General features: G+C 43.5%; 3 protein-coding genes across 7 annotated transcripts in view; 2 read left to right on the forward strand and 1 right to left on the reverse strand.

Moving 5' to 3' along the window:
* On the reverse strand, window positions 1-19,355 carry spns3 (SPNS lysolipid transporter 3, sphingosine-1-phosphate (putative)). 4 transcript variants are annotated; one of them, XM_086307721.1, is made up of 13 exons: window positions 19,186-19,355; window positions 4,461-4,707; window positions 4,310-4,375; window positions 3,941-4,077; window positions 2,826-2,977; window positions 2,460-2,526; window positions 2,237-2,379; window positions 2,001-2,141; window positions 1,715-1,904; window positions 1,264-1,329; window positions 1,082-1,180; window positions 839-1,001; window positions 1-337 (listed from the first exon to the last, which is right to left on the reverse strand). In XM_086307721.1, the coding sequence occupies exons 2-13, from the start codon at window positions 4,684-4,686 to the stop codon at window positions 267-269; spliced, it is 1,521 nt and encodes a 506-aa protein (XP_086163847.1). In that variant the 5' UTR covers window positions 4,687-4,707; window positions 19,186-19,355; the 3' UTR covers window positions 1-266. The 4 variants fall into 4 exon arrangements, with proteins under 4 accessions (XP_086163847.1, XP_086163844.1, XP_086163846.1 ...); XM_086307718.1 differs by lacking the exon at window positions 19,186-19,355 and adding an exon at window positions 10,388-10,732; XM_086307720.1 differs by lacking the exon at window positions 19,186-19,355 and adding an exon at window positions 8,754-9,526.
* Window positions 11,015-16,367, forward strand: ube2g1a (ubiquitin-conjugating enzyme E2G 1a (UBC7 homolog, yeast)). The gene is made up of 6 exons (XM_086307723.1): window positions 11,015-11,270; window positions 12,761-12,863; window positions 12,979-13,076; window positions 13,589-13,767; window positions 13,892-14,012; window positions 15,167-16,367. The coding sequence occupies exons 1-5, from the start codon at window positions 11,225-11,227 to the stop codon at window positions 13,976-13,978; spliced, it is 513 nt and encodes a 170-aa protein (XP_086163849.1). The 5' UTR covers window positions 11,015-11,224; the 3' UTR covers window positions 13,979-14,012; window positions 15,167-16,367.
* ankfy1 (ankyrin repeat and FYVE domain containing 1) overlaps window positions 19,123-24,910 on the forward strand; it is a 13,831-nt gene continuing 8,043 nt past the window's right edge. Inside the window, exons 1-9 of one of the 2 annotated variants that reach the window (XM_086307716.1) lie at window positions 19,123-19,424; window positions 21,075-21,282; window positions 21,474-21,592; window positions 21,807-21,942; window positions 22,072-22,195; window positions 22,520-22,669; window positions 22,793-22,958; window positions 23,087-23,291; window positions 23,397-23,465. In XM_086307716.1, the coding sequence (XP_086163842.1) occupies window positions 19,415-19,424; window positions 21,075-21,282; window positions 21,474-21,592; window positions 21,807-21,942; window positions 22,072-22,195; window positions 22,520-22,669; window positions 22,793-22,958; window positions 23,087-23,291; window positions 23,397-23,465 (1,187 nt within the window). In that variant the 5' untranslated portion in view covers window positions 19,123-19,414. Of the gene's footprint in view, window positions 19,425-19,758; window positions 19,838-21,074; window positions 21,283-21,473; window positions 21,593-21,806; window positions 21,943-22,071; window positions 22,196-22,519; window positions 22,670-22,792; window positions 22,959-23,086; window positions 23,292-23,396; window positions 23,466-24,910 lie in introns of those variants that run through there. The other variant, XM_086307715.1, reaches the window with a different exon arrangement.

The following is a 24,910-nucleotide window of genomic DNA, read 5'->3' on the forward strand; positions in this document are numbered from 1 at the left end:
TTGAAAATTTAATAGAAATATAACCAACAACATTTAGAGTGAAAAATACAACTGCATTCACGTTTCAAGTCTACTGCAGAGAGCTGTGAGGTAACAATGTGACCATTTTAAAAGACAAACTTCTCCTGTGAGATTACACTGAGGTGAAAACGGAAACGGACTCTCGTTTAAAAGTGGTGTTAAACACTGCACAGACTGAAAGCCGTTCGTCTGTGTAACAGGGCCTCATAACTTAACATTCATTGCATGACTCGTTTTGCAAGACGTTACACATTTCCCCTGTTGCTCAGCTCCACCGAGGGCTCAGGTGCAGGATGCTGCGGTGGTTGGGGTTCCTCTGGTAACGAAACACACACACACACACACACACACACACACACACACACACGTTTGAAAAATGCTAAATTAAGCAAGCCGCACTTGCACGCACTGGTTGGTGAAGGATCTGAGACGTAGAACCACAGCAGAGCTACTCAGACACTGAGCTGACAGTCGGCTGTTTGAGCCTTTAGCAGCGCCGCAGAAAGGAAAGGATGAGACAAACGAGGATCACGATGTGTCCTTTATCAGCTGTGGCCCAGTTCTTCCTCTGAGTTGCCAGAGCACCAGAGTGTTATTGGAGCATGTGTGCAGATGAGGGGGATGTGTTTGTAACTGTGTGAGGACAGGAGCTGTCTGAAGTTAGAGCTTGAACAGAGGACCACTGTTCAGACACACGGGCACAAGCATGCATGTTACAAAAGAAATGACAACTTTTTGTGCGTCCTTGCACAAATTAACACTCGGAAGCCGCTTCAACATTTAGTTTTTGGTGTTTGTGTCTTTTGTGTTTTATTACCTCCAAGCAGCTGCTGCACTGCTTTCCTGTCTTCAGCAATGTAGACGGCAGTAACGACGAAAAACACTCCCCCGACAATCCCGACCACGGGGCAGAGCAGCAGGCTGTACTTCAAACTGTCAAAGTTCCTGTCGGGGCTACCTGGGTATATAGCATCAGAGATCTACACCAGTGCAGGTATGAAATCGGTGTTAGTGGTCAGTGACAGAATCAGAGATGATCTCCTAAAGCTTACTTTCTTACCACTCCTAATAAGTAAGGGCTCCCAGCATCACCCAGCAGATGTCCGACTGTAATCTGCAGAGCCTCCGCTGTCGCCCTCCTTGTTGGTACGACAACATACTGAAGCGAGAAGCACGAGCAAAAGGGGCGTGTCACATTTGAGCCGACACTTTGAGGTTTTTACTGTCAGAGTTAATGCTCACCAGCAGTATGTCAGCCAAGACCGCCCAGTTCAACGAGAGCAGCAGCTCGCCCAAGAAAATGAACACCTGAAACGTTCAAGACAAACAGTCACTGCTGCTTTCATGTTTCAGTCATAACAGGTGCTCACGATGTTTTATTTCAACCGATGCCTTTAACTTCTCTACTCTGAATGTGAACCTTTGACATTGTGACTAGAATTTAAATGAAAGAAGAAAAAGGAGGCTTTCTTTGACGTTTGGACCTATTGCTGCATGTTGCATCACTACAAGTCCACCAGCAGAAACCATCTGAAGAGAATTTTGCCAGATGAACCATTAAAGGATGCTCAGTCTTCTTAATGTTGTCCTAAATATCACAGTTTGCCCTAAAGCTGTGCCTTCAGTGACTAACCAACAACGTCACCACCTCGAGGTATACTCAGCCAGAGGATAGCTCCAAAGTCTGTCTTACGTAAGTGGCGGGAATGCTTGCTGATGCCACAAAGATGGTGATAAAGAGGCACGGCACTGATCCAAGCATGCCCACGGCGCAGATGAGTGGATCAGCATTTGGCACCTTGTCTCTAAACCGTCTGGATAAACTAGTGCCGAGAGCCCCGCCCAGAATGCCCGTGGCCACCGTTACAGCACCAAAGATGTAACTGCACAGGAAGCAGAAGAGAGCACACAGTACGGTCAAAACTGCACCGATTCAGGCTGGAGCAAGTAAGCGACGTGGGGAAAAGGTCATGCTATACCTGTCCGAGGAGTCACCTGGTTTGTCGCTGAGTTTCTGATAGACACGAGCTCGGGACAAAAAGTTCGGCAGCCAGAAAGCCAGCGCCCCGGTGAGGAAGGCCAGGGCCGTCACTCCCAACGATGACCACACGTAACTTTTACTGAGGTCAGAGAACCAGGAAGACAAGATTGTTTAGAAGCAAACACCATTTGTTTGGGTTTTTTCACGCTTGCAAGGGCAAAATATAAATCGTACTTCTTCAGAAGATATTTGACATCCTCCAAGTAAGAGCTCTGCTCAGTCACACCCTCTCCGTGGGTTTCTGCAGCGCCTCTCGGCGGGTTGGGGCACAAAACGATCATCAAAATGAGTCCCACTGCGCCCATGATGGGTGTGATCTGAGAACAGAGCCAAATAATCCAGCATCACTTTGAATCAAATCGCACTTCTGCATCGTGAATAAGAAAAATGTTCTCACCCTCAGAGCCCAGTGCCAGTCCCCTGTGAGAGATGCAAAGCCACGCCCTGTTATATACCCAAGACCGCTGCAAACAGGCAATAGTGTGATCATGATGCACAAACAAGCTCATATCGCCATATGACATCTTAACAAGTGAGAGATTAAGACGGGCGATAACGTACGGAAACCTAAATCTAGAGTCACTGCTGTGTCACCACTCATTGCAACACCAGCTCTGCACACGAAACAACTGTGGTGAGGAGAAACCTACCAAACATCCACCCAACATTCAGCAACACTTTCAGCCGTGCAGCAGCGCAGCAGCAGCAGCGCATCATTTGAATGAAACTGTTAAAGCGTGCAAAAAGAAAAACACCTGTTTACCTTCCGACAGGGATAAAGATGTAGAAGATGCAGATCATGATGCTCCTTTTGCCCCCAGTAAAGAGATCGCTTATGATGGTCGGAGCGACGGTGGAATAGCTGGCTTCTCCGGTCCCGACCAAGCCTCGCAGCAGGGCGAGAAGCCAGAATTGCTGCATAGACAAAAACATCAAAGACATTCAACATGTTTTCTGTCAAGCGCACATGGTTACATGCACGGAGAGTCATCAGCACAATCAGTCTGCAGATAAGGTACCACAAACCTCTGATGCATTTTCAACACAAACATGGGGAAATGATCTCAGACCCCACTGAGTGTCACAGCTCCCACTCCCTGAAACTCCCTCTTAACTCTGCGCCTGTCAAAACTACAGCTGAATGTGATGGAGGAGTCTCTCCCCCTGTAGTTAAACCACTTCGAAGGATATCAAATGTGAATACACAAACAGACTGTTTTGTAGAAAAAGCTGCACTGATGCAAAAATGAATCGCTTGATGGGTTCCAGTGTGATCACAGAGCGCAGCGCGCCTCCTCACCAACATAGTTTGGTCACCTCAGACTAACTTAATAACTTATTGTGCCGTCCTCACTTTACTTCACTGAAACCTTTGATACCACAGACTATAAAATGCTGTCAAGCGCTGGGCTGGAATTTCCAGTGTTGAAATCAGAAACTCTGCGTAACCTCTGCAGACCAGCTTTGTGACTTTTCTTCTCAGACGTCTCGATCTGATAAAACCTCACCCGACAGCTTAACATTTGTCAGCGTGGTTATGATACAGCTGTATGTTTCTATAGAGCCAGATGACAATAAAGTTTTTTAAACCCAATGAAGACAAATTGTTCATTCTTTTAATTTAATAATTCAGATTGTCTGACGGGGTGCAGGTTAACCGTCTTGGACTTTCAGTTTCTGCCTCACAAGAGTGCGACTCAGCTGATGGAGTTTGGTAAGAAAACTACCCTGAACCACAAACACTGAGCCAAATGTTGAAATTCAGGAGCCTTTCCAACAGACGTGTGATGAATTAGAACAACGCAGGGAGCAAAGTGAACACGTAGCAATGCAAAGTTGTGTTACTTTGTTATTCCTTGTAAAATACTCCTCACTTACCGATTCATTGACAAAAGAGCTGGCGGTTGCAGTCAAAAGCCAGACACTCAAGCCGCCAATCATGATGTATTTGCGATTGTAGCGGTCGCCAAGGTAACCGAAGAGAGGGGCCAAAAGGAGAAAACTGCAGATGAAAACTGAAAATTGATGGAATCAGTTATTCCTTTTCAATGACATCATTCGTTCACAGTAAACACACAACGATCAGTGAAAGCTCCAAACACAGCGCTGCTTAATTAGGTGCCAGATTGTATGTGCAGTTGACGACACATGGGTCTGCCATGCACTTACATTAAAAAGAAAAAAGCAAAACAAATTTGATCTCCATCAGTGCTTCTGTGTGTTTGTCAAACAGCTGCTTCATCATACCTGTCTGCAGAAGTCCAGCGGTGCTGTCCTTTATATCAAAGAATATTTGAATATCTGTAAGGACGCCTGTAAGGCCAGAAACACCATTCAGTGCAAGCCCTGCCCAACTGGAAGCAGTAAATAGTGTGTATCGACAAAGAAATCATCCAACCTGCTATTGTGTACCGCTCCATGTAGTTGAGCAAGTTGACGTAGCAAAGCACAAACATAGTGACATAGGCGCGCTTGGGCGATATGGCAGGTTTCTCCTCAGCATCGGGTGCGAGAGACGCCAGGCTGTTTGCAAAAGAGCCATAAGGTAGACTGCAGCTGGAACGCAGGCTCCATCGGCGTACTGGGATGTCCTTGAAGGATGTGACTGATGCCCGTGGCTCCATAGCTAGCTGCTCTCCCTTCAGCTGAATGAGATGACCTAATGTTAAAACTCGTGCACAGATGCTCCACAGAGCTCGAGAATGACAATATAGTGCAGACACACAGTCCTGCTTTCATTAAGTCGCTGTCTTCAGGTTCAAGCGATGCAGCTTTTAGCAAATTTGATTCATGCGAGCTGTAGAAAGACTTTAGAAACAGCCCTTATGACAGAAAGTAATTACACAACCAAGAAGATATTTTTGCAACAGTGTCAAAATAACAGAGAAAGGAGAAGAAGGTTGTTCTCTAAATGCAGCTTATTTTCCAGTTCTTAAAACCGCGACAGAAAGGTTAAAGCATCTTTTAATTATAGCAAGTTTATGCATATGTAGAAAATAGACACAGCGAGTCGGAGCGTATAAAAATGTAACCTTGGCGTCTGCAACAGTGCGCCTCAGATATTTCAGCCCAACCAGGGTGAGGGACAACACTAAGAGCATTGTTTATGAACTCTTCTGTCCCAAAACAACACCGTGCAGCACAGCTGTAATCTTACAATGCAGCTGTGTTCCCATCATACGGGTATTTAAAACCATGCAAAATGTGAATTACAGGTGACTCACCGACTTGCTGATGTTTGGTTTTACTTTAAATCCTCTTATCTCATTCCTACAGATGTGCAGCTGCGAGAGAACAATGTGACTCTGAATGGCTCTGAGGCATGAAGACGCTAACAGGGACCTCAGTTTTGGGACGACTCGAGTTATATTAAGTTAGCGACAGGGCCAGCCCACTGAGGGTTGGTCATGCAGGGTTTCACACATATCTGTCTTAGTGAAGCAATGGCACAGACCAGCCAGACGTCATGGACATTTTCCACTTTGTGTTTCTTTTTTAAGAAACTTAGCACAAAATAAAGCAATAAATGTACTCATTTGACTTTTTACTAGTCTGATTCACCGTCCACAGCCTTACACTCACATGACAGCAAGGCAAACGGATCAGTTAAGTTAGTAGCTAAACTATACGTGTGCAACCTGCCATCCAATTTCAGGAGAGATTAAAAGGTGGTCCTGCTCTGCTCTGGAAACACCTGCCTTATCAAACCTTTACATTTCATCTGTTATCTCAGGACTGAGAGGTTATTTCTGACAGAAAGAAAACACTCGCTTTAGTTTCAGTTTCCAGTGACTCATCAAAACCACTGCTCTACAAACTACTGTTCACTTTGACACTGGGGTCATGTACATGTAAAAAAAAGAAAGAAATAATATTATAATAATAATAAAAATAATAATATGAGCCATTAAAAACCTTTAACCCTTTCATGAATGATGACGACGACCTCAACCTGGATTTTTTCTGAAGTATTTTTATTATAAATAAATAAACACGATTGTATTTATGTAGCACCTTTCTAGACAGAATCACAAAGTGCTGCACATAAGATAACAAATAATAAAAAGGTAAAACAGACAATATAAAACACGCAAACATTTAACCAAAAACAGTTTTAAAAAGGTGAGTTTTGAGGGTTTTTTTTAAAAAACAACCACCGAGTCCACAGTTCTTAATGTATGAGGGAGAGAGTTCATCATCTTTATGCATTTAGGTGGACACTGATGTGTATGTAGAGGTTTATGTGCAAGTATACCATCAACACTGACACAAATACACAAAAACAGCCTTTGAACAGCTGTAACTGTAGTGACCACTATGCATGAAAGGGTTCAAGTATGTAAAACCTTTTTCTTTCTTTCTTCTGAGGTTAAGACAAATAAGACGATGCCTTTGGCAGCAATAGGATGCCTGAAAGGCTCTAAAACACCAGGCTTACTGACAGGAAACTGGTGCAGTCATGCTGAATGTGAAGGTCTACATTTAACTGCGGAGTCACCAAAGCATCTGTTTGCTTTCAAATCTCATTAGATCAAGTACAGCATGTGTCACATATGTGGTCCCCTCTGCTTGGAAGTGCTGACTCTTATCTAGAAATCAACTTCCTGCCTCGCTCTTCAGATCAGTGAGAAATGGCTGCAAGTCAGTCAGTGTGTCAGAGCTTTCTTCACCTTAAGAGCTTTCTTCTTAAGATCAGAAAATATGTCCACTAACAATATGCAGTAAAGCATGAGAACATCTTACTGCTTTGCTTATCTTAATGTCTTAAAATTATTTATTTATAAAATAAAATGCCATTTAAATCTACTGTTTCCACCTTTTATTTGAAAAGTGTTTATCAACAAGAAAATCAGAAATTGATATCAAGCTATGTTGAAGCCTGATGCAAAATTCCTGCAGTATTTTTATTTTTATTTTTATTGATTGAAGGTTTGTCAGAAGGAATAGATTCACTGTAGTTTCAGCATTCTGTTGCCTTTATTTCATTTCTACATACCAGACATTCATTAACCTAATTTCAAATTTTATTTTTCACATTTTTCACAGTAAAATTATGTCTCAGTAAAAAGCCCTCACTATGTACCTCTGGCACTTTTAAAGTATCTATCTACACGTATAATGTAACATAATGTATAATTAACAGGAGGTGCAAGGGTAAAAGGTAAACCCTGGAAGTAATTGAGAGAAATGTGAAAATGAAATACGATCATTTCAATAGTGCACGAAAAATAAAATCACGCCAACAACAACAATAAGAAGAAGAATATTCTATTTCTGAAGAAAATTTAAGTGTGCCTATGCCGCTGCTAATCAGTGTAGTTTGCCATTCATACGGCTACAGAGAGCAAAACTCAGCAGAGCAGCCATTCTCCACCATGAACTATGGTAAAACCAAACACCGCTCGCGCCTCACAGATCACAGCTTACAGTTTTGTGTAAAGATGAGGTGACTTCGTACAGCCCCGATTTGCAGACGCTGTGCGCAGAGGTTCATGAGCAGAAGTCCCGTTGTACCACGGCAGACCCAACAATGTTTGCATGAACACGCTTTGTAGCATTACTTTATGGACCACTTTTCACACATGGTTGGTGTACCCACACAGCCGGCTGTAGCTTTTCATCTCACAGCCCGACACATACCAAAACAACAGCCGAGACAGCATGGACTTTACGCCTGAGAGGCGTGATTGCAGATGCCGCTCAGGTGGGTCCGCCTCCCCTGCAGCGGCACTGCAGACCACGCCCCGGCACACACATCAAACACGTAAAATAAATATTTGTGCACTTTTGCATTCACTTTTTGTTATTTTTACACAGTGTTCTGAATTATTAACAATGGTCTACAGCCAATCTCGTGTATTATTATACAAACTTTGGTTGTAAGATTCAGATAACTATTTAATAAAAGCTAAATATTTTATATGAGAGTAAGAAAGAAAAGTATTTCTTTGTGCCCCCCTCTCCCTGTTAATGCCCTACCTGCCCCCTGGCAACACTTTGCTAGACCCGCCCCTGCACAGTTACCAGCTGTCAGCTACATAGAAAAGGATCCTGGTGTTATTTGTCTCTCAGAAACAGTTCATAACTTCAACTCATTCATGTCACCTAAAAGGTAAACCTGTTTCTCCATCACAGCTCTGATGATTCAGTAAGGACGTCTCCTGGTTTCGACCAGCAGCTTTTACAGCTGTGGCTCCATCAAACATCAGCTGATACTAGAAATTAAAATCAAATGAATTCTAACAGCAGCTGATCAAGCTTAAACTGCTGCTGTTGTTTATGGCGCAAAGTGGGTGATAAACAAACACCAGAGAACAGCCATCAGCTGATCATTGATCAGTTTCATGACTGAAGTTGCAACAGGCGAGAGAATGACAGGGGAAGAGTCCGCTGTGCAGGTAACCACAGAGTAACTCCAGCTTTGTGTCTTTTTCCATTGTAGCTGAAGTCCGGGACAAACTGTGTTCCTTTTCAGCTCAACAGGAAACGCGTAATATTTTCTCTGAATGCGGGACATTCTGTTTGCACAGGACGGTTGGAAACTAACCTTATGAATACAATAAAGTTCACCATCAGTAACACAGCAGGCACCAGCTGTATAGAAAGTCTGTCATGCTAGCTAGCACGCAGTACGACTTATTGTAACTAATTGTAAAACGTCAGCACAACGAAAATATATATAACCTCTTACCTGAAATTCAGTTCACCGGCGGCGCGCGCGAGAGAGAGGAGGAGGGGGTGAAACGAGACAGAGAACCGCCAGGTAAGCCATGCCCGGTCGCTCGGCGGCCGCCTCGTATCTCTCAGTTTCTCGCATGTCCTTTCTGTCATACACCGGTGGCTAGCTGCTCTCTGTTGTAGCTCCGCGTTAGCCACCACCAAACAACTGAGTTATTTTTTCCACATCGACCAGCATCTGGACAACCCACCACCTTTCACTGTTTATACCGTTACTAAAACGAATAAATGAATAATCAGCCCATATAAATGAAAAATAAGTCTAGCTGAGACACCGAGTCTTTGCATTCCGTTTGCACGGGATGGTTGGCAACTCTACTAACTAACCTTAATGGGGCGATCGTGGCTCAAGAGTTGGGAGTTCGCCTTGTAATCGGAAGGTTGCCGGTTCGAGCCCCGGCTCGGACAGTCTCGGTCGTTGTGTCCTTGGGCAAGACACTTCACCCGTTGCCTACTGGTGGTGGTCAGAGGGCCCGGTGGCGCCAGTGTCCGGCAGCCTCGCCTCTGTCAGTGCGCCCCAGGGTGGCTGTGGCTACAATGTAGCTGCCATCACCAGTGTGTGAATGTGTGTGTGACTGGATATGTAAAGCGCTTTGGGGTCCTTAGGGACTAGTAAAGCGCTATATAAATACAGGCCATTTACCATAAGAATACAATGAAACGAGCGTGTCTCGCCTAGAAACACTAATAAAGCAATATAAAAACAAAGTGGTGGCCGCCATTGTTTGACTCAGCAGAGGCGTGCTATGAATTGTGGGATATGGAGTTTTCCACCAAGCATACGCCCTTGCGATTACCATAACTATTCAATGGTTCATGCAACCTTAAAAATTTCAACGGTTCCTGGACGCTGTGCGCGCCGTTGATATTGTCGTCATTACGGTAATACAAATAAGGGTAGACAAGGCCGTACCACAGCCAACATACCACTGGAGAGAGGCAACACACCACAAATGAAGTTTGAAATTCGTTTCAATGGGACCAAGAGATGGAGCCAACACACCACAAATAAATCTTTCCCATTCATTTCAATGGGCAAAAATTTGCATTAAATATTAATATGTCTCAAAACTGTGGGGTGAGTTACACTGTAAAATTTCAGGCGGAAACTGAGGAATAATAATAATAAGAAGAAGAATAAATCTGAGGAATAGTAATAAGTGTGCCTCTTGGCCAGGGTTGGGAAGGTTACTTTTAAAATGTATTCCATTACAGAATACAGAATACATGCCCCAAAATGTATTCTGTAACGTATTCTGTTACGTTACTCAATGACAGTAACATATTCTGAATACTTTGGATTACTTAATATATTATCATGCTTTTTACAACAACATGAATGTACTATTGCTGTGTGATTTATTACTATTACTGAAGGTCCGCGACTCCAAACTGTAGTAAAGGGACCTCTGACTAATACGGCGGGGTCCCTGTCGGCTCGTAGCCGAAAAATAGCTTTACTTTGTTGTGTGGGTCAACTTTTCTTGCGAGAGACAGAGAGAGGCGTTGAAAGGCTCCAACGGAACTTATTGTTTTCGGAGGAAAACACGAACACGGTGTACAGTCGAGTCTTAATAGCTTACTTACAGCTGGGCTCGTCAGGCTGTCTTCTTGGCTGCAGTGGTTATTATTATATTTACATGCTTCCAGCTCCCGTTTTCCTCCATGACAGCTCGTACCTTTCCACTCCCCTTTTTCTCCCTCCTCGCGCTCACAGACACATAACGTGTATGGCAGTCCATTCTCCCTGCAACACGGACTACACTGCCCATGATGCTACATTCTTTAGAGCTATGCTTGTAGCATTCTGCCTGTTAGCTTAGCACAACAACAACAACAACAACAACAACGAAAAGGCCTCTCTCACCCAGGAAACACACAGTCGCAGAGAGAGAGAGAGAGAGCGTGTCGCCCTGTAACCATGGCAACCGTAACGCTGCCGCCTGGAACAGCTGTCAAACAAAACCCAAACAGTCCTGACCCGCGACAAAATGAAACAGGAAAGTATCGCAGTGTAATCCATTTATTTCAACAAAGTAACTGTATTCTGAATACCACCTTTTTAACCGGTAACTGTAACGGAATACAGTTACTCATATTTTGTATTTTAAATACGTAACGGCGGTACATGTATTCCGTTACTCCCCAACGCTGCTCTTGGCATAGGCACACTTAATAATATGAACACTGCAAGTAAAACCCTATCCGCAAGGTGGGAGTAATGCATCACTGAGGACGCGAAGTTCCCCCAAACAAATCAACGAAGAAGAAACGATAGCGGCAGGGGAAGGCGGCGAAGAAGAATAATGACGGGAATGCTAAACGGAAAATAGAAGGAACAGAGTCCTGTTAAGTGAACATTAAATTAACGCTGTTACCGCGAAATATTAACATCGAACATAGCTGCATTACATTGGTATAAGTATGACAGAGCCTCAGTCAGCGCTGTTACTCCGGAGACAGCTTGCAGGTAATTAAACCGTCATGTTAACTGATGCTGGGTGCCGAGCTAACGACAGCGGTGCCGCGGCTTTGATTGAAACCGTGGTGCTGGCGCAAACTGTTTTCTTGAACATTCTGCATTAACGTTAAGATCCGAATGACAAAAGAACTGCCTGGGGATTACAACAGTGGGAGCAAACAAACACCTCCCTCGTTTAGTAAATGAAAGTCTTCAGTGTTTCAGGAGACCAAGTGATTTGTGTGTGTGCCTTTCGACACTGCGTCCTGTTTGCAGATGAAAGCCGCTGTCAGAAGTCCCAGCGACTTTCTATTACGAGGCTAGCTCAAATCACTGAGCCTAATGTTAGCCTGTAGCTGGCTCGACTGACTTAATGTGTTTACATGTATTTTTAACCGAGGAGCCAAGTAGTGTTTCTCGTTTTTTAACATGACGTTTAGCAGTTACGTGATCAGTGTGATATTAGTGGACATTTTACGCATAAATGTAAGTACAGTTTCAGTAGTTAGAACATGTCCCTACCACTCACCGCAGAATTAACGTGTTTAACCAGCTAGCTAACTGTAGGCTAACGCTAGCCGCTGTCACTGTTGTTAGCGTCAACGCGCTAAGCTAACGTTAATCTCGCATTACCTCAATTCGCTCTTTTAGCAGGGTCAGCTGCGAATTATATTTAGCCACTCTAAAATTAGCGACCTTTCAAAAGTAGCTGCGTCGAACAGGCGCTGTATAATGTTTTAGGTTTGTAGCACTGATGACGTGTTTCAGGTTTTGTTTAAAATGAAAATTTCGCATGGAGACTGTAAGGGTCACTGGGTCCACCTTTATACTTGTCCCCACATTCTGCCCTTCAAGGTGACCGGTAATTGACCTAAACCTCCATATTTTGGAGCAAGGGTTGTAGATTAATTCAGGAAATTAAAGCTCCACGGATTTCGTGTCGCAGGGCTATTGCATTGATAAAAAGGCTGCCTTTCTTTGTTGTACATTCATACGATCTGCAGTCTACAATTAATGCTTGTGATTCTTATAAGCCTTGAAATAATGATCAGTAAGCATCAGACTTCACCGAGCCAGCTCCTTTGAAATGTTTCTGTTTGGCCTATCAAGAAAAACAAATTCTTCCATCATGTTATGTAAAAGGTTAAACTGTTTTATCAAACGGCTGCTCGATCGATAATCCCAAAGTCCACTTAATGTATTATGATGTAAAAAATCGACATTTAGTCCGACTCATGAGCACAGATTTACAGTTGTTTAAAATGTTGTTTACAGTGAGCGCTGCCATTCTTGATGCAATGTTGGGTGTTCATGGCAAATTGGTAACATAGGTGGGAACTGCTAAGTAGTTTGAGCAATATGCTCATTCTCACTCAAGCCCCTCTGAGTGTCATGTTGTCACCTCAGCCACCTGAAGAACAGTGTAATGCACGTAGGTTATGTAGTGGAGGTAGTGTGCTGTATGTCATAGTGAATGACTTTGATTTTTTTATATTCAGAGCTGAACAAAAACCCAGTGGAGGGATTCTCAGCAGGCCTGATCGAGGATAGTGATCTCTACAGATGGGAAGTCCTTATCATTGGGCCTCCAGACACCCTGTAGTGAGTCTCCCTGTCTTGTGTATGGGTTGAGATGAGTTTTGGCCTGTGTGGATTTGTTTTTAAACTTTGGTACCTATCATGCTGATTTTTTTCATCTTTCCCCCTCCCCCCACAGTGAAGGTGGTGTGTTTAAAGCTCATCTGACCTTTCCCAAAGACTACCCTCTCAGGCCACCTAAAATGAAATTTATCACAGATATTTGGCACCCTAACGGTAGGTACCGGTGAAACATGCTATCAGTGTTATTATAAATGTTTTTAAGCTTACGAAATGAAGGCTGTATGATCTTTGTGTTAATGTTACATGTTATTAGTTTTATTGTGACTCTACTGTTGATTAAAATTATTTTGCCATCTTTACTACATGGTGTGTTTATCCTGATGGAGGTAAAAGCCTCTTTTTCAAAAGTGGCAGCAAAGACTGTAAACACACGCAGAGACATAAAGGCCACTGATGCACGAGCACGTAAACAGCAGCCAGATAAAATTCAGTAAAATCAAGAACCAGTGCGACCTCAGCAGTAATCCCACTGACTATGGGAACTATTTTCTCAGACCTTTAAAATAAGGTCTAAGGAAAATAAGGACTAACCAGTGGGAAAGTTTGTGGACACACACATTTGGCCACTTAGCAGGAGCAGGCAGTGAAAAGCAACGTACACACTTTCCAATGAGAGCATTTTCTACTTCACAAAATATTAGTAATCTTTCTTTCTTCATCTCCAGTTGACAAGAACGGCGATGTATGTATTTCTATTTTACACGAGCCTGGGGAGGACAAATATGGCTACGAGAAACCAGAGGAGCGCTGGCTGCCTATCCACACTGTGGAAACCATCATGATTAGTGTTATCTCTATGCTGGCAGACCCAAACGGTGACTCGCCAGCCAATGTGGATGCTGCAGTAAGTCTGACTGTGTAAAGATCTTTTGCATGTGTCCTTTTATTCAATCCAAACATTTCTATAAAAGTCCAGTCGTGAGTGAATCTTTCTGATTTTAACATTTTGTGTAAACGTCCCCCTGCAGAAAGAATGGCGGGAGGACAGACACGGCGCATTCAAAAGGAAAGTTGCCCGTTGTGTACGAAAAAGCCAAGAGACTGCGTTTGAGTGATGCTCAGCACGGCTCTGGGCTTCATGTTTTCAGGGTAAGGATTGTTCAGTCATCCCTAAACTTAATCTGGAGAGCACCACCACAGATTCTCCATTAAGACAATTCAGTTGGCTCAAAACAAAAACGTTTATAGTAATATACTGGTAAACAAATTCACAACTGTAAAAGATTTAGGATAAATATTAGCAGCACTCCTAGTTTTGTCTGCTTACACTTGATGAAAGCGTTAAAAAACCCCAAATGAATAAATAAATGGCGTGCTGTGCTAAAGTCTTGAGGCACCAACAGTTTGCTTCCAATGAACCAGACAAATTTGAATCCAAATGATAAATTGGTGGTTCAACGTTTCCGTGTGTACAGAGGAGGTCAGGACAGACGCACGGCTCTGAATGTCTGTGCCGTGCTTAGATAAACAACGTGGTTGCATGTCAGCTCACGATGTTGACGATCCTATCAAAACTGAAGCATGAACACAGAAGTAGAATAGAACAGAATAATCCTTTAATTGTCCCACAAGGGGAAATTTGGTTGTAACAGCAGCCAAAAAGACACATATACAAACAAACAGGACACGGAACAGAAACATACACAATCTTTCTTACAGATTTACATTAAGGACAATGGTTACTATAAACAGAGTACTGTACAGTTATTAAATTAAATAAAAATAACTACAGGTAAGAGGCAAAGTACTGGCAGACTTTGCTCCGCCATGCAGCACCATGTGCAAAGTGTCTGACTGGCAGCAGCTTAATGTTTCAGGGTGGCAGTGACGTCTAAAACACAGGCGATACAGTGTGTGGATAGAAAAACACACAGTCCAACTGATCTTGACAGAATGAAACGAAAGGCAGTGAACATCCAAAGAAGAGCTGCTGTTTGTAGCAGCCTGGAGAACTGCTGCTGACGGCCGCTTAGACAAAGCTTCACATTTGAAGAGATTTCAGGCTGTGTTAAAGAGCAAAGGATGAGTTCATTAAAATTGCTCAGTCGCCTTTTTTGCCTGATGTATCCCATGTATGTTTGCACATGGTCCAATAACTCACTACACCTGTTTGCCATTTTCCTCGCCAAATCTAAAGAAATGAAGGCGAGCTTTGAGACTGTTGCACAGTACTGAGCATGTCGCCTGTCGTCGACTCGTGGTCCTAACTTGTGTTTTTTCCGGCCATTTGTTGTTTCCCGCAGGTCTCCAATTGAAAATCAACACGGCACTGTTTCCTGCACTCTTCCACCCTGTCGCCAGGCTTGTCCTCCTTTATTTTGGCAGGAACAGACTGGCTACTGTAGGCTGCAATAGAAACATAACAAGGACTACCAAGGCTGACGGAAAATCGCCAAGCAAGTGCCAACTGAAAAAAAGAAAACAAGAAAAAAACCCAGAAGATGATAAAAGATTTTTCAAGGCTATGAACTGCTTCAACATTCAGGAAGATATTGTAAAGACATGTATATAGCACAGACTAAACCGGATAATATATACGCTCCCTTTCCATCCATCCAGACATTTAGACCAAATGAAATAGCGCGGGTTCATTTCTTTTTGTCCATTTTCCTTCTCTCAGCCCCGGCATGGATTAGTTCTCTTTAGATTGTTTTCATAGGAGCCGTTAACACGGATGCGTTTGGAGGAATGTCACCTGTGAAGAGCTTGTTCAGTCCCAGCAAGACGTGAATGATGTGACTAAGGAATACACAGCTGTCCTCTGGGTCCTTTATTGCTCAGCATCACAGGCAGCTGAATGATTTTCTCTCTATATTCAGTCTTACACCCCCTCTTTTTTTTTTTTTGTGCATGCTAAATTTTGTTGGTCTTTTCTTTTCAAAAGTGCCTCCCAATAAAAAGCTCGGCCACTTCATCCTGCGTTGATTAAGTCTTAAAAATGTCAAAAAACCAGGCAAATATAGAAACTACCACCTGTAGTATGACTGGGACTGTATACAGCGACTGTATAATTCGGTAACAATTTGGTGTAGCAATAACCCCCCTAGTTTGGAGTGTACACATTCATTTTTGATACCCTGATAAAAACGCGTCGTCCTCCTCGGATATTGTTTTATTTTTTAGCAGCGCCTCTCTCCATCGTCTGTATCGTCCTCGGTAGGAATTGTTATGCATGCTTTGTTTTATGGTTTTGTTGGTTTTGTTGGTTTTCTGCTGAATGTTTCTGGGATTTTGTTTGTGGACGTTTGAGTGCTTGTGTGTACAGCGTGTACGCCGGTTTGGTTTTGTCGCTCTTTCCTCTCAAAGATTCAAATTCATCATTACTCTGCTCACTATTGCAGTTTTGCCTAATGTATAAAGACAAAATACTGATGTATATTTTTCATGTTATGAAACTTGTCACCTGTAGTGAGTTCTTCTAAAACATGACTTTTTTTCAATATTTATCTGCGTTCTTGAGCTTTGCTTGCTCCAGTGTTCACCTGTTTTCACAGCGGCCTGGAATATTAAACAGTATCCACCAACGATTGCAAACATTTGGACAGATGAGAACTAAATTTCCTGAGATCAGGTCAGTCTTCAGATATTTTTGTACAATATTTCTTAAATATTAGATTTGGGGGATTTGAGTTGTTTTGCAGCCAAAACTACAAAACGATTGGAGCAGTTAAACCGTACACCAAATGGGCCCAGTGCAGCAAAGCGCAGGAAACACTTGATCATTTCAGCGTGCTGGCGTTTCAGGCTCCGCGACAATAGCGGGAGCTCCCAGTTTAGCGTACCCTGTGCTGTTCTCTTCACAGGTGAGGGCAGGTCTACACTGAGTGACAGGTGGGACGAGTCTGGTGACTCTTTGAATGTTAAGCTTCCTGCATCATCCTCCGACCAGTTTGACAGTGGGTCAATAATGGTCTGGCGAGCCATTTTCATGAGCGGTTCCACAAACGTGTTAACAGCATGAGTGTTCAAATCTGTTTCCTTGTCAGATATGATGGTGCAGTGGGTGAGTGGGTTCATCCTGGTGCACCACAGCTTCACTGAGGACGACGAGGGCACTGATTCCATCGACTAGCCGTCCCATTCCTCAGACCTGCACCACAGACTGCCCAATAGCTCACTGATGCCTTGTTCCAGGTTTGGGAGTACAACCCTCAAGACGACATCCACTGTGGGATTGCCAGGAGTGTATTTCCATGTGGGGACTATAGACATGGCTGAGCCACATCAGCCTGCTTAAAGTTTAATTTTTGGTGTGATTTTGTTCTCTGCCAGTGACATGCTGCCTATTTTGTTCCAAATCTGATGCCTTCTGTAAGTGTTCCAGTATTTTTATTCAGCACTATGTTTTAGCAAAGTGTGTCTCAAACAGGACGTCTCTGAGTTGTGAAATTATCACACAATTTGAATTCTGTGATTTTCTCCCTGTCTGATGCGTCTCTGCCAGCTACAGCTCGATGCTCGCTGTTATGTTGGCAACGCGATAGGTCAGGAAAGCTTGAGGGAAGTTTCACCGGACATGTTCACCTGGAATCACCGGTGAACTGATTAGAGCTTGTTAGTCATGGATCACGATCAATGCGACCTTTGCCTGTGACTATAAAAACTCACCTGGCAATCAGGAGGAAATTTAAAGCAAGAGTCTAACTGCACAAACATTAAGTTAAAGAAACTTGATTTCTTCTTATTGAACCATTTGCAATTAAAAATAAGTTATATTTAGCATTTCAAAATAGAGCTAATGTTAGCTGAGCTGTGTTAAAGCAGGGCTGTCAGACTAAAACCTGAGCGCAGACTGCATCACTGCTCAACAGATCAGGGTTAGCCAGCAAATTCTAGTTTAAAAAAAGAAAAACTCATTTTATTCATAAAATATCTGCTTTAGTCAGCCCTGCAGATCTGTGCTAATCCTGCTGCAAGTTTGGTGACGTTTGAGATTAGATTAGAGATGAGATAAAACTTTATTAATCCCTCGGGTGGATTCCTCCGGGAAATTGGGTTTCCAGTGGCACAGCACCGACAGAAGTCACAGAATGTGAGCAGAACTATGACATATACACACATATATAAATCCAGAGTATACAAAGGGAGAAATGGAATGAATAAGAATACAAGGAAATTGCACATTTCAAGTATTGTGAGTCTGTTGCACCGTTGGATATTAACAAAAGTATTGCACAGTGAAAAGGCACCTCAGCTTAGTTGTTCCCCCCTCCTTTGTCCTCCTGTTTCCCCTCCCTCTCCCCTCCAGAGAGGAGTTAAACAGTTTGATGGCGTGTGGGACAAAGGAGTTTTAAGTCTGTTGGTTCTTTTCTTTGGGAGAAGCAACCTGTCACTGAACAGACTCCTCTGGTTGTTTATGGCCGTGTGCAGAGTTTGGGCTGTATCGGACTCACCATCAGGTCCGGTGTCTCTGCTGGCCTGTGTGTTGTCGACAGCATCCTAGCCGAGCTCTTTTTCTCCAAACATTTCTTGAATATTTTGGTGCTGTGCTTTGGGTCATTTTCAAGTTGTCGTAGGAACCCAGCAAACATGCTCCCTTGTCCACGTGAAGGCAGTGTTAGCAGCACCGTGGAGGGCAGGCTGGCTCCAGTGCATTGCCCACAGAAGACTCACGCGGCCTGTGTGGTCTAACCCACAGGGGTGGCATCGAGGGTTTTCTGTGGGCAAACCCACTATGGCTTCCCACAGAAATGGACCTAAAAGGCAAAACTGCTACGAGCCCCATGTGAGCCTACATGGGGTTCATGTGTTTTGGGGGGAGCTCATGGTGGGGGGGTCCACAGATGTTCCAACTCAGTGTCCCAGTGAACACACTGGATCACTGTTGCTGTCCTATTAATATTATTTGTGATTCCATAAATCAATCATTGTTGCTAATATATTTCTGATTGAGTAATCTGAATTTAATTAAATACTGCTTTGCTTTCCCCTCTAAGAACAAGTCTACTCATAATTGCAGTCATTTGAGTGCTAATGTATCAACACACCTTTGTTTTTGATAGTTCTAATAAAAAGAATACAGTAGCTTTCATAAATTAAATATTAGTACAGCTTTGAATCATTCTGTTGGGTTTGTCCTTAGTGTTTGCAGCATATTACAAAACTTACACGCGTGCGTCTCCCTGTCAGGTGGCAATGATCACTACGGCTGGGAGTTGATTCCATCAAACTGTCATTAGAGTGTTAACTGAACCACACCGTGCACCATTGCAAAAGCGTCTGCATTAGTTGTGTTTGTGCAGTCCGTTATTCTGGTTCTTACCTTGTTACCGTCTTTCCCTATAAATGTACTGGCAACGTAGTGTGAATGAAAAGCACTTAACGGAGTTGGCACCGGTTTTACATGGATACTGGCCTGCAGGAGGGCTAGTAACGGTCATGTGATCGAGTCTTTTCTGTTAATCACTTGAACGCAGCACCACCGCCTGCTACGAGCCGCTTCATCATATCGCGATAGACACCGCCAGGCCACGGCGCTACCGTTGAGCAACATGGCGGAAGGTATGTGACTGATTTTGGGGGCAGTTTGACACACGCCCTTTTATCCGCGTGCGCTTGTTTAACTATATCACCGACTCAACTAATGTGTTAGCGGTGAAGGAAACCGAGCGTAGTCTGTGGGTGGAAATGCGAAGCGTCGCGACACTTATTGTCACGCTGTTCTTTCCACTGAGAAGCTCTGTCGTTAGCTCTCGCTTATATTGCTAGCTGAACTGTATCGCTACGAGTTAGCTTAACCAGGCAAGAAAGGCACGTTTCGAAGGAGCGTGCTGGTTTGCTAGGTCCCAGAAGGTGTGTATCATCTTCAGTAATGTGCAGGTGTTGCTGGTAAAGATTAAGTGTTAGCTTCATGAGTCTAATCAGACTGTCCAGCGTTGCTTTATCTGACCGTGGTCAGAGGTTTAACTGCTATGGTAAAGTTTTTCTTTTATTTATTAACACATCTTGTTACCAGTCGTAGTAAATGGAGAATAAATGCAGGACAGGAGACTTGACAGGACAGGTTAAATGTCACTCCGTGTCAGGTGGTGTCATCCGGACCACCTGACAGGCAGGTGTTTGGCCTAAACACGCTCTGTGCTTGTCCTTAAGGGAGATCTCCTGAACCCAGGGAGCAAATACACCCGTCTGTGGTTAGTAGGAGAGAGGATATACGTGCTTATTTAAAACTGCTCTGTGTTCTGGTCGGTGATACAGTTTGAGAGCATTTTTTGTATGTACTAACATTTTAAGATTTTGGATCATTGCCACATCAGGTCTGCAAGTGATTCTGACCACAAGTCCTGACAAACAGACTTTCCTGATGCCTCAGACTTCTTTGTCTTAAAGCTTTAAAAAATGATTGAAAACTGTGAGCCTGGAGAGGAAGACTTTCCTGATGCCTGCTAGACTGTTCTTATTTTGGGTCAGTGTTTTCTCACTTCTCAGTTGGTCCTCAGCAGCTGGGTTACGGTTGGCAGCATACCACCCTTCCTGTGCTGAGCTGGTCATGTGGTTTTCAGCAACTCCCCCTTTCTGTTCCTCATGACCAGTAGCCAGCCTTCCCTGCGACGGTTTACAAGGGAGGACAAAGTAACGAGCTACCTCAGCATGTTTTTCTTCACTAAAACTTTACTGACTTAAAGGAAGGAAATGGGCCTCTGTGAAACTCTGTGGGTTAATATTGTAACATGATGATGTGTAGAAAGTGCGTTTGACTTCAAGCATAGCCTCGAAGTTTGGCCAAACAAAATTACTGTCATTAGATTTTCCTTTAGCTGATTTATAAGACTTGACAGCACGGTCTCTGCCTTGTGAAGGGATTTTAAAATGTCTGCAAATTGGCTTGTTTCTTAAAACACACACACAGAGAAACCAGCGTTATGAAAGTAGTCAGTGCTCAAGCGATGTTTCTTAAGCTTTTAATACTACATGCAGTCAACACTGCTATAATAATTATCTTTAAACACTGGTGATGTTATCTGCAAAATGCCAACAAAGCTTGTAACCTTAACCCCAAATAATATCTTCTTTCGGTGTGTGCTTTGGACCACCCTGCTTGTTTGTAGGTGAAAGTTTGCTCGCATCATGGAGCTCAGTTCTAACCTGTGATTAAAGTAGGTTTTTCTAGCTCACGTTCCCTCGCCCTGCCTTTTGCTTCATGTGCAACAGAGGAGGTGGCCAAGCTGCAGAAGCACCTGGCCCTGCTCAGGCAGGAGTATGTGAAGATGCAGCAGAAGCTGGCTGATACAGAGAGGCGCTGCGCCATGCTTGCCGCTCAGTCTTCTAGTCAGGGCACTCCCACCCCTGCAGCCGCGGAGACCTTCATCAGCCGTCTGCTGGACATTGTGGCCGACCTCTATCAGCAGGAACAGTACAGGTGAGGGTCATTATAGGGACGCGGGTCTGTGGGTCATCTTTTGAGTGCTGTCTGTTTATAAATGGCTTTGAGTAAGACTAGAAAAGTGTAAGTGCCAGACAATTTGTGGTTCCTAGTTAGTTTGTGCCTTATTAAAGTATTAATGTTTAATATGGACGTGCTTCTCAGTGATGAATGTGTTGGTTTTGCAGTGATCTAAAGGTGAAAGTAGTGGGGGAGCAGATTCATGCCCATAAGTTTGTGCTGGCTGCTCGCAGCGATGTGTGGAGTCTCTCCAACCTGGCTTCAACCAATGAGCTGGACCTGTCTGGTGAGCAGCTTTTAAAGGGCAGTTTAAACCAAGTCCTTATTCCCATCTCAGCTCACTCAGTATGTTGATGGGTGATAGCAGAATATTTATTTTGGTGAGAACACTTTCAAAGTCCACTGTGGGCGTGGGAGGTGGGGCGGTTCGTCCCTGCGTTGTGACTTTGCGAGGGGATGTTTTTTGTTCTAATTTGTCTTAAAACTTTATTGGTTTTCAGATTGCAAACCTGAGGTTGCCATGGCAATGTTACGGTGGACATACACCGACGAGTTGGAGCTGAGCGAGGATGATGCCTTTCTTATCGACTTGATGAAACTGGCCAACCGCTTCCAGCTTCAGCTGCTCAGAGAGAGGCAAGTAGAAGAACTACATACTGAGTTTTTTGACTGCACTGTTGATGGTAGTGGTGTCACTTTTGCAAAGTGTATTACGATGCCACACATGTGACACACACACATACATGTGCTTCTTGGCTGGGCCAGGTGTGAAAAAGGCGTGATGTCCTCGGTGAATGTCAGGAACTGCATTCGCTTCTACCAGACAGCCGAGGAGCTAAATGCCAGCACCTTAATGAACTACTGTGGGGAGATCATAGCCAGTCACTGGGTGAGTAACGTGAGCCATGTTTGTGCATGTCCAGCGATGAGTGTGTTTCTGGATTGCACAAGCTCGTAAGATCAAAGTGGAACTGCCTGCTTTGCTTATTTTCCAACAATTCAAATGCAGCTTTCACTGTTTCCTGTGGATTTGTTTGAATAGCAGGCTGTTGACTGTCAGCTTCTACCACTCCCCTTACTGTTGTATAGACTCGAGCTTTGATCTCAGTCTTTGACAAAAGCCAGCCTTTCTTCGTCTGTGATTTTTGAGGTCTTAGACGTTCTCCATCATGAGCGCAGTCTTTTGTGTGACACTGTTTGTGCCTCTCATTAGGATGATCTGAGGAAAGAAGATTTCAGCACCATGAGTGCCCAGCTTCTGTACAAGATGATCAAATCTAAAACAGAGTATCCTCTCCATAAAGCCATCAAAGTAGAGCGAGAAGATGTGGTGTTTCTGTATCTCATCGAGATGGACGCGCAGGTCAGTTCTCCACACAAACTTCCCATGAAATGCTTATTTAGTGACTTCGTCACGGTGTAACCAGAATTGTACAAAAACACAACATTTTGTTTTGTTACTGGTTTTTATTATTATTGATTTCAGTTACCTGGCAAGCTGAATGAACTTGACAACAATGGCGACCTAGCATTAGACCTAGCGCTCTCCCGGAAATTGGAAAGCATTGCAACCACTCTTGTGAACAACAAAGCTGATGTGGACATGGTGGACCAGAGCGGCTGGAGTCTGCTGCATAAAGCCATTCAAAGAGGTGAAGGGCTCCTGTCTACGTTACTTTGTATCGCTCGCTTGTTTCCTGCTAAAATGTATCAACTTTGTTACTGTGTGAAAAATGTCTTTTGAGCTCCATGAACCTGAAAACTTTCCGTCTTCCTTCAGGTGATGAGTTTGCCTCCATCTTCCTGATTCGCCATTCAGCTCAGGTTAATGCAGCCACGGTGGGGGCTGTGGAAACGCCGCTTCACCTGGTCTGTTCTTTCAGCCCCAAGAAACACTCTGCCGAAGTGATGAGCGGGATGGCGCGAATAACTGAGGCTCTTCTCAAGGCTGGAGCCAACCCCAACATGCAGAACAGTAAGGGAAGGTAGGTCACATGATACTTGGTTTATGACCTTTATTGGACTGTAAAGGCAGTTACTTATGCTGTAAAGTATAATCATCATTCATTTTAGTCTTTTATTGTTTTTAGAACTCCTTTGCATGAAGCTGTGTCATCAGGGAACGAGCCGGTGTTCAACCAGCTGCTGCAGTGCAAACAGTGAGTTATGTTCTGCCTTCAAACTGAATGTCAGGCTTGTTTCTGACGTGTCACACTCGGCAGCGATTCCCACAGAATATAAAATCGATTTGTTCCAGTAGCCGCGACACGCACGTTAAAGAAAAGATAACCCTGTATATACTTTGAAATTTCTTTTCATTTGCACTCTGCTGTCTTAACCCTTTAAAACGGGCACGCTCCGTTTTGCGTAACTATTTTTAAATCCCGGTAGCTCTGCAACCACGTGAGCGAGCGCAATAATTTTTTTTGCATATGAAACCGGAGGAGTTGTACTTACATCTTATCCCATCAGCTCGTCCTCAGTCACGGTTTCGTTCCACATATAGCTTTGCAAAAACTGCATAAAAAGCACTTGCAGCAACAAAAACATAATATTCCAGAAACACGCTTTGCTGATCCGATCAGCTGTTCGTAACACTTCCTACGTTGGAATAGACGTCAGCGAGAACTGTTGCATGTCCGCCCGAAACCTGAAGTGATGTCATTTTTGCGGAAAATGTTGTTTTTACCTTCGGGGCCTTATAAGCCTATACTGGTGTTTTTAAAAGTTATGTTTGACCTCATGCTTTTCTGAATAGTTGCTGGGATGCTTGGAACTCAAACTGCACTGCTGGAAACAGTTTATTTTGATGCACATGCTGTTTTGTTTTGTTTGTTTTTTTGCAAATTTGCATCATAATATTTATTTTCGTTTTTCCTGCAGTATATAAAAATTGGTGGATTTCAAAAATAAAACTATGAAGACACTCAAAATAAATTTCCTGTTATTGGAAACTGTTTTGTAATTACAGTTTTGAGCTCTGAAATGTCTCTAACTAGAAATATATGGGGGAAAAAAACAAAAACGATTTTCAATTTATTTGTAGTTTATTGCACTTTTTTGCAATTTATGTAATTACTATGCACTTAATGCAGACATATTATTAAAATTTGGTCTATAACGGTTGTATTGGTGTATAGCAACTTGAAATGCTCCCAAAAATGGCTCCACAGCATGTAAAAATATAATATAAGCTCTGGCAGACTTGGTTCTATGGTCGGTCTTAAAGGGTTAAGCTGCACTAAGTCTTTGCCTCTGTAGTCCTTGCTGTGCAGCCTTGCTGAGCGTGGCATAGCGGCGCATTAACCAGTTCTACTCCTGCTGCAGGTTCTGGACAGAGTTGCCTTCAAGCTCACAGCACAGAGACTCGCTAGCTCGAGTCAGTTGTATTGGGGTTTGTTCTCTCCTGAGCAGCAGTTACACAGCACTGATGATGACTCTGGGAAATGGGAGATTAGAAGCTGGCAGGTTAGGATTAGAGCCCAAAGTAAAGCTAATATCCACCAATATTAGCTTTTTATTTATAGATGTGTCTGCATTTAAAACAGCCAGTAAAGTGAGACCAGAGAAACACCCTTCAACTGTGTTATGAGCTTTGTTTCAC

The sequence above is a fragment of the Aulonocara sp. 'chitande type north' Nkhata Bay genome, linkage group LG10 (assembly GCF_057382095.1).
Source record: "Aulonocara sp. 'chitande type north' Nkhata Bay isolate Kocher_YH1m ecotype deep benthic linkage group LG10, A_spYH_male_GT1.1, whole genome shotgun sequence".
NCBI lineage: Eukaryota > Metazoa > Chordata > Actinopteri > Cichliformes > Cichlidae > Aulonocara > Aulonocara sp. 'chitande type north' Nkhata Bay.